We start from the raw sequence: 9,353 nt of genomic DNA, 5'->3' as shown, positions 1-9,353 counted from the left end.
CGTGCGTGCCCCCACAACTTGAGCTCAGGAGGCCCCATCCACTCCGTGTGGAAAGCGGACCCCAGAGGTCCCTGAGAGAACGCACAGCCAACGCCGCCAAATCCTGCCAGCAAACGCCAAACCCACTGCCGCCGCGCAAAGCGACCCTATCGGACAGATTGAGCTGTCCTGGTGGGTTTCCGAGACGGAAACTTTTTCGGGAGTAGAAAGCCTCATCTTCCTCCCTGGGAAACCTGCAGGCAGAGAGAGCAGAAAGAATGGCTTTCCTTCGTTGGGACTGTCCAGCCCTTGGTGCCCCCTGCCCCTCTCTCCCCACCTCCTGCACAGCTCACAGATACCTGTATTCCTACCATGTACAGGGAACTAACTTGTACTTTGGGTACCGGTGACCACAGGCATTGCCAAAGACTTTCCATGTCCCTGACCCCCACTCCCCAACTCATTCTGGGCGAAGGCTTCCGGACCGACCGACCCTGTGTCATACTGCTTCTGTGGGAGTAGCCTGGGTTGGGAGAGGGGCCCTTGGAACAGGTATTTCTGATCAGCAGGTGAAGTCACAGGTACCCTTCACCCACAACCCTCCCATAGGCCCCCTAGTCCCTCCGGCCAGGCTGGAAGGGATGGATGGGTCCAGGAAGCCATTAGGACAGAGGTGGGAGGCTGACACTTGTCCCAGCAGCACAGCCGGGCTCTGCCTGCCTCTCCTCTCCTTGCGTCCCACAGCTCCTACTCCCAGAGCTGAGAAAAGAGTCCTAGAAGGAGCCTTCCAGAGCCCACCTGTTGCCCGCTCTAGGGTCGTTCATCCAGGTAGCTATTGGCCACCATGATGGGGTGGGGTGGGCAGGGGCTAGGGCTCAGTTCAGAACTAACAGCTCCTGACCAGACCAGGCCAAGCTAAATGAATAGAGGCTTGGGACACTGGCCCATTGGTAACTTCCCCCAGCACGGTTTGCCTTCATTACCCGCTTCGCACCACCATTTACTGAGCACAAAGGTGTGGCAGGTGGTGTCCCCACTCCCCCAGACACCCTCACCCTGCCCCCCCCCACCCCCGCTGGGAGGTAGGTCCATCAAAGGAGATCATCAGGCAGGCTCTGGGTGGTCCTGCCGCTGGCCCAGGTCAGTTCTTTTCCTTCATCACCTCTCAGCACTGTGCAGTCGCTCGCTCCGTGCCAGCCTCTGCCTCTGCCCTGGAATGTAAGCTACAAGAGGGCAGAGAGGATGGCATGTGCGCCCCATCTTGCCCTCATTAACGACTGGATGAGTGAGGGAAGGGACAGTCAGTTGGGAGGCAGCCTTATGAGGAGAGTCTGATGGGGACAGCAGGAAGCAGGGGGGGCGGCACCACAGGGCAGCTGGGGGTGCCTGCACTATCCTTCGATGGGATGTGCAGGATTCTGGCGTCCCAAGTAGGAAGATCCCTGGCCCTTGTCCTTCCCTGCGGAGGGGGGAGGGCAGGGCAGAGCACCTGGCTTAGACTAGCTTCAGTCCTGGTTCTGGAGCCCGAAGAAGGCTCTGTGGGCCCTTTAGCTGACAGTCCCGACCCCACCCCCCACCCCACCATCTTCCCAAGGAAACAAGGATCCTGGTCATAGAGGCCCACTTCCCAGCGTGGGGGAGGGGCCTCTCAGAACTCTTGCGCACCTGGAGGTTCTCCAAAGTGCGCTCTCCCCCTCTAGTAATAGTCCATTTGGATAATCCCAAAGTCTAGGGATCTGGGGCGGAGTGTTGGGGATGAGGCACCCCCACAGCAGGCACCCAAGTTGCCAGGGCACATCCCCATGACTGACAGATGCAAATGGACGCCCCCCCCCCCTTCCCTCCCTCCTTGATCGCCTCCCAGCCAGCTCGCTCCTTCCTTTATCTTATCAAAGCCCCGTAATTACAATTGCTATTTGGTTTCCTCGAATCTGCAATCAGAGCTCCCGGGCCCTGATGAGGGAAGCCTGTCAACCTGATCGCTGAGTGACAGCCTGGCCACCTTCCCTGGCTGCCCCCACACTCCGCAAACACACACATACACTCTGCAAACACAAACACACACTCTCCTCGCCAACGCAAACACGCCCTTGCCGGGGACCCAAACACACACACCTTCTGCCTCTTTCCAAGTGCACCCCTGGCCCCCGCCGGGCCAGGCCCCTCAGATCGCCACCAGCGGCCGCCCCGACCGCAGCTCCTACACCCCGTTCAAAGCGCCGCAGACTCCCGGACACCGTTCAAATGCAAATCACCCAGACTCCGTTAAGCGCTTGGGGCCCCGTCTGGGAGTCACCACCCGAGGACCACCCGCCCCCCATACGGGTCTGCCCCTCCTCCAGCGGTCTACCACCCCCCACCCTGATGTGGGCCCACAGTCCCAAAAGCTCTAGGACAAAAGTGAATTGGCCGCGCTTGGGGGGAGGGGTGGAGACTGATCTGGATTGGGCCCCCACTGCGGAGGGTCGCAGACTGATGTGGATTGGGCCCCCACTGCGGGCACGCTGAATGTGCGGGGCCATCAGCAGGCTCGCAGGAGGCTCATATCCGGCCAGGCCACGCAGGGGCTCTGGGGTGGAGGATCCCCTAAATAACTTTTTCCTGCACTCAGTCGTCTCCGCAGCACGGAGGAGTTTGGCACCTGGGGGCAGGGGAAGGGATGACTTCAACGCCAACCACCACTTTGTTTCCCTGCTCAAATGAGAACCTTTCCCAGAAAGGAACGAATGGATGGATGGGTGGTTGTATGAATGAACAAACGAACTCAGCCTCAGTGACGTATCCCTCGCCTTCTGCCTAAAATTCTGTCACCCAGACACCTCTCCAGACACACAAGTCCTGCACCACGTGCGCACCTTGGAGAGGCTGCGTGGGGAGTGACACCATCACCAGCGTCTTGGGTTGTTTCAGCCACGTCCACCAGAGGGCGCGAGATCCCTCCTCCCCACGTGCCTGAAGTCGGTGGAATGGCTCCCACACTTACTCTCCTACTGCAGTCCCCTGGATACTTGGAGGCAAAGACTTCTAGAAACTCCTCGGTAGACTGGGGAAGAGGGACCTGTGACCCAGACTGCCATCTCACAAAGGGGTCTTTAATAAGAGGCTGCACATAGGGGCCTTGCTCCCCAGCACAGCTGGTAAGGAAGGGCTTTTGGGGGTTTAGGGGGTGTCACTCCCTCCAAAGCCGACTTCCCCAGCCCTCTGCCTGTCCCCTCCAGTTCTATCTCAGGCCCCTCTCATTCTCCCAGGAGCTGCTAGTATGATGTGGTGTGGCCTGTTCCCAAATCCTGGTTTCTGTCCATCCTTAGCCTGTTTGGCCCCTGGCTGTCTCAGGATGTAACCTTTTGTTTGTTGGCCATTGACACCCCGCTCATCAACACAGCTGCTGAACTGCTGACCCCAGAGCAAGCTGCTCACACTCTAGGGCCCACCAGGTACATCCACATCCAGGGCTCAGCCGGGCGCAGCAGTCAGGGGCCGGAAGGAACTGCCTCCAGGTACCAGAGGTCCCCAGACCAGGCGGTATGCTGGGGGTCAGGAACCCCTCAGCTCAGGAGACCAATTCCCAGGGGTTTTTCTCCCCCACCCCCATATGCCAGGCCACCCGGATTCTGGTTTCTCTGTCACCCAATCTGGCCAGCCCCCTCCATCTGGAACCCGGAATCAGGTTTCTAAGGGCCAGCCCAGTGCAAGACCGCCTGAAAGGCTCAAAGCAGCAGCAAGGACTGGCCCCCACCTGACCCCTCATGGGCCCTCCCTGGGCCTGAGCCCCTCACAGGGCTTGGGATGCACATTCCTCAGGCAGCTTAAGCCCCCTTATCTGCCCCCTGCCCATCAGCCTGAGTGCTGACAGAGACCCAGACCCTTGTTTGGACACTGATAACCTCCTGGAATGGCCCACCCCCCTACCCAGAGGGCTGGGAACAGTCTGGGTGTTGCGAGGTCCCCTCCAGCAAGGGAGTTGAGGGCCCCCTGGAGACAGCAGGATCCCACATTTCCCGGACTCCCCCAGGCCCAGGGAGACCCTCAGTGCGGCTGCAGTGCCACCTGGTGGTCCCTAGGGGAATGTCATCCCACCACAGGAAGAAACCACTCAAATGATTTGCCAAAAAAACAAAACACACATGCCATTTTATTTAAACTTTTATCCAAAAAATGTAAAAAGGGGTAAAAATGTGTAACCTGAGCTTGAACTACTGACTTCCACTCCTCAGAGGAAGGTGGGGGGGAGGACAGGGGGGAGTCAGGCAGAGGTTGAGCTTTCCTCCCACCCTGGGAGAAAAGGGAAGCCCTGCCCTGGTTGGGTGGGGGGCAGGGCCCTAAGGAGAGCAGGCCCCCTTTTCTCTTAGCACCAACCCAAGCCCCCCAAAACCCTCTTCTTCAATGGAGAAGAAACATTTCGATCTCTTGAGCCCTGTCCAGGAATGCATGGTGCAAAGCGCAGGTCACAGGCAGACTGACCTGTGAGAAGACAAGGGGTTGGTACCTAGGCCCAATCTTCCCCAGCCGGGGACCACCACCCTGGTGCCCTCAACTCACCAAGGAGCGCTAGCGCCTGCCCCTCTGTTTCTTGGCAGGCAGGACAGGGCACAACTCAGCTTCCCCATCCTCGCTGTCTTCTTCCTCACTCTCCTCTTCCTCCTCCGAAATGTCATTGCTTATCGTAACTGGTGGGCACACCAACAGTTAAACCGGTGGGAGCAACCATTGAGTAGTCCTAAACTACAGACTTGAGGCTCTGGGCCTGCAGGAACACTGCCCCTGCCCACAGTTTAGAGGCTAAGTCAGTGGTTCTCCACCTTCCTAATGCTGCGACCCTTTAATACAGTTCATGTTGTGGGGACCCACCCTCAACGATAAAATTATTTTCGTTGCTACTTCATAACTGTAATTTTGTTAATGTTTTGAATCGGGCAACCCCTGTGAAAGGGTCGTTCGACTCCCAAAGGGGTCACGACTCACAGGTTGAGAACCGCTGGTCTAGGCAGAATGAATCCAACTACTAGACTGGGTGTCAAGGGAGGGCAGGACACTGGAGGAGGGGAAGCAGATGATGCAGGAGCCCATGCGTGAGTGAGGGTCCTGTTTCGGGACTGAGCTAAGAGATGAAGCTGGAATGGAGCAGGGGTGACTTGCAGGAGTGGGCAGGACTGCAGCGTGGGCAGGACTGCGGCAAAGGGCATGGGCCAGGCAGCACTCACCAATCTGGTGGCGCCCAGTGATACACACGGGGCCCGAGCCCGACTTCAGGCGGAAGGTCACAGGTGGCTGGAGCTGGAAGTCATCGAGACTGAGCTAAAGGAACACAAGCAGAAAGGGTTGGGCCGGGCCAGTCCCGAAGCTCTCATGGCCCGCCACCCACTCCACTCCACTGCCACCGTGCGGGGGAACTCACCATGGGCTGGCAGGACAACTTGAGGTTGGCCACGGGGACTGCAATCTCCTGATGGTCGTGATTCTGCGCCACGACTTCCACCACATTACACTCGTCCTTGGCGCCCTCAGTGAGGCAGAGCTGGGAAAGGGACAAGGCTTCTGGGTCTCCCAAAGTCAGGCCTAAGGTGGAGGGAGGCCTCTTCCCTAGGGTGGAGCCCCTGGCATGAGGAGCGGCTCCCGTGGTAGGTGTGAAGGGGCAGGGGAAGGCCCAAAGCCGGCTACTCGTTGGCCCTGCGCCCCACCCCCAACCACCCCCGGCGTTCCTCACCATGGTCAAGGCCAGCACGTGCTCGGCATCGTCCTCTTCCTCTACCTTGAAGGTGAAGGAGCGGGTGCCGCCGTTAAGCTCACAACCTGGGAGAGAGCAGTGAGTGTTCATGAGTGTGACGGGGCGGCGGGCACGATTCCCCAAACCTCTGCCACGTGCAGCCAGCGACAGGCTGGCCCTTACACGCCCACCAATGCCTGGCTCTGGGCCCCGCCCCGCTCTACGGGGACGGGCCCGTAGTCTCCTTCGGCGCTCGCATCTACCGGCCAGGCGCCTTCCCGGGGTGGTGGTGGTGGGTAGTAGGGGTGGGGGGCAAGGCAGTCCTCGGTACCCACCCACGTCGTGCACCCAAACGGACTCCTGTTCCTCATCCCGGCCGCTTACCACGGCCACCACTCCCGCCCTTCCCGCTCCCCAGTACCGAAGAAAAAACTGTCCATCGTGACCGGGGCTGGGGCGCGCAGACTCCCGATGCCCTTCACCCGGGCTCGGCTCTCCCGGCTCAGGAACGCTAAGGCGGCAGCGGTGCCGGCGGCCATGCTGCAAAGACCGTTTGCAAACCCCGCCTCCGACACGTACAAAGCGAGAGATTCACGGCCAGTTCCGGCCCCGCCCCTTAAAGGAGACGCTCCGACTGAGAACGGGTAAGACGCGGGGAAAGTTAGGACCCGGGCTACTCCCATAGCCTTACCCGGGAAGCAGCAGCTTCTCACACTTGTCTACCCAGGCAGCGGAGAGGATGTTACCACTCAAGAGTGGATTTGCCTATTTCTTCCAAAAGCCATTCCTGCTACCATTATCTCCTAGCACCCTCCCAGCAGCCTACTCTTCCAACCCACACTAACGACTCCACGACTGTGAGTTTTTTAATGCCCTTACAACTGTAGGTTTCGGGGATGCCCGGGTTTTTAACCAACGGAAAATGCACTTACAGCTTTGTGCTCGGCCTGGCTTTTGATTCAAAAGCGCAGAAGCCATAAGTCTCAGCTATCAAACTCGCCCCAATTCCCCCATTTCCTAGTTTTAGTATCCCCTAAGTATGCTTCCTGCTCAAATGACCCCGAAACCTTTCTATAGCACAACTGCCCTCTGCAAACATATCTTCTTTGAGCCTCAGATGCCAGCTTGACTGTTGATAGGTGTCATTTCCGACTCAGTAACGAAATGAAATACTGCCCCGTCATGCCCCATCCTCACAATTATGTTTGAGCCCATTGTGGCAGCCACTGTGTCAATGCAGTTCATCAGACCCCCCTCCTTTTCGCTGCCCTCTACCAAGCACGAGACCTTTCTCTAGGGAGCGGCCTCTCCGACATGTCCTAGACATGAGATGACGTCTCGCCATCCTGCTTCTAAGAAGGCTGCAGTTCTCCCAAGACAGGTGTTTGTTCTGGCAGTCCGTGGTACTTCTGGTGTTCGGCAGCACAAGTCAAATGCATTCTTCAGTCTCCCGGACTCACTGCCCACCTTCGTTAGATGTCGTGAGATCAGCTCCACCGCCAACTTGAGTGAAAGTGCTTCCCGGTCCTGGCCCTTCTCAAGACCCTAACCACGGTGTCCTTCAGTTAACATGCCCGAGTGTCATCCGGGCTTCTTCCAAGGCGGATTTGTTCGTCCTTCTGGAAATCCATGATATAGCCAATATTCCATAATTTAACGGCATCAAATCTTTAGTCTTCAATATTCAGTCCAGCTTACACAATGTTTATTGAAAATATGGCTTACAATCAGGTGCATACTAGTCCTCAAAAGTGAGATCTTTGCTTAACACTTAAAAAGATTATCCAAGTGAAATGAAAAAAATTGTAAACCCCAATATTTGCTGCTTATTGGTCCAGTTGTGAGGATTTTTATGTTGAAAAGTCATCCATTTGTAAGCCATTTCACCTTGACTTCAAGTCCCATGGTAAAATTGTGTCCTCTGTCTGCCTCCAAACTTGATACCATTCTCAAATCGTTTGCTCACCATACACGTTAAGAATGGCCAAAGGATACAGTCCTGATGCATACCAGTCTTGGTTTTAAACCACTCAAAGTCCTTTGAACAACTGCCTCTCGGTCTATGTACGGGTTCCACATGAGCACAAGTGTTCTGGGACATTTTCCTCGGTGCTATCCATAATTTATGATTCACAAAGCCAAATGCCTTCCTACACCCAATAGAAGACAAACATCTTTTTGATATGATCTGCTCTCAGCCAGGGTCCACCTGACACCAACAAACTACAACTATCTGAAGATCTTCCTTTTTCGATTCTGTAATGAATTCCTTACAGCACTTTTGGCAACATACTGCTGTAACCATTTTAAAATTATCCTCAGTAAAATTTTACTTTTGGTATGACATTCCCCCCAAATAGCCTTTCTTTGAAATGATTATCACTGTCAATCTCTTCCAGTTGGCTGGCCAAGCTAGCTGCCTTACAAATTCTGTCATAGACAAGTGAACATTCCCTCAGTTGGCATTTCACGACCAGGAACTGGGTTTTTTTTGGTCAATGCTTTCAGTGTGGTTTCCTTCAATACTACTGGTTCTCGATCACATGCTACACCTCCTCAAAGGGCTGACTGTAAACCAATTCTTTGGGTTTGGTTGATTCTGTATTCCATTTTGTTTTGGATGCTTCCCCCATCACTCAGATCTTGCCCCTAGCATTGTAATTTGGGTACTGAAGTTGCTTCTTTTACCTTGAAATATGCCAGGCATGTTCTTCCCTTTTGTTTTTTAAACGCAAAGTCCTTGCACATTTCGGTTTTGTCTTCCAGTGTCACCCTTTGGAATCTTCTCTTCAGCTTTTACTTCATTCTTTCTCCCATTTACGTCAGCATCTTTTTTTGTTCCAGAGTGAGTTTCAGTCTCTTCTGATAACTTTAGTCTTTTCTTTCCTGTCTTTTTAATGCCCTTTTGACTTCTTCATATGGATGCCCTTGATGTCATCTCACTGTCTGGTCTTCAGTGTTCAAGGCATCAAATCTATTTGCTGGCCTTGCAAGCAGAGCATAAATTAGCTCAAATGTGGCACCAACTGATGCTGTAGCAGGACTACGCTAACATTCTCTGAACTTGACTCAAAAATAGGCCAAGCAAGTCCTTTCTCCCTGGAGTGTTCTCTCCTAATAGTTTGGTTTATTCCTCCAAGTTTTCCTTTCACCCATTCAGTGTTCCTTATCCTATCCCAAAAAAACCAAACTCACTGCCACAGTTGGTTCGAACTCATGGTGACGCTATAGGGCAGAGTAGAGGGTTTCTAAAGCATCTTTAAGGGAGTCAAAACCTCTCAATATTTGTCCCTCAAAAGCAGCTGTTTTCAAACTGTTTATCTTGTGGTTAGCAGCCCAACACGTAACCTACCACATCAACCTGGGCTCTGTTCCCTATCCTAGCATGTGACATATACTCGTCCAAATTAGCTTTCCTATATGTTACAACCATGGTAAGATGTGGTCTGGCCAGGAAGTGGTCTGCCTCTTTTGGGCTTTTGCCTTTGCCTTGAGGGAAATTCGGAAGGAAGCTCTTTACAAGGATGGGAGTGAGGAAGGCTGCTTTCAAGATCAGTTCCAAATTGTCAACAGTTGGAAAGAGAAGGAATGCCTGACTGTAGGCAACGGGTGAAGGACCCGAGAAGAGAGAGGGCAAAAAACGGGAAGAAGGTTCACAAAATACACCACA

General features: G+C 54.6%; 1 protein-coding gene across 1 annotated transcript; it reads right to left on the bottom strand.

The window, feature by feature from the left end:
• Positions 1-4,109: 4,109 nt before the first annotated feature.
• NPM3 (nucleophosmin/nucleoplasmin 3) lies at positions 4,110-6,222 on the bottom strand. The gene is made up of 6 exons (XM_004700980.2): positions 6,105-6,222; positions 5,684-5,769; positions 5,375-5,494; positions 5,181-5,274; positions 4,519-4,646; positions 4,110-4,440 (listed from the first exon to the last, which is right to left on the bottom strand). Exons 1-5 carry the CDS (start codon positions 6,220-6,222, stop codon positions 4,528-4,530), a joined length of 537 nt encoding a protein of 178 aa, XP_004701037.1. The 3' UTR covers positions 4,110-4,440; positions 4,519-4,527.
• Positions 6,223-9,353: the final 3,131 nt, after the last annotated feature.

The sequence above is a fragment of the Echinops telfairi genome, unplaced genomic scaffold (genome assembly GCF_000313985.2).
Source record: "Echinops telfairi isolate 266 unplaced genomic scaffold, ASM31398v2 ScPeMD7_70;HRSCAF=299, whole genome shotgun sequence".
In the NCBI taxonomy this organism is placed as follows: Eukaryota; Metazoa; Chordata; class Mammalia; order Afrosoricida; family Tenrecidae; genus Echinops; species Echinops telfairi.
Note: the sequence above shows the minus strand (reverse complement) of the source record. Positions and strands in the feature narration are given on the sequence as shown.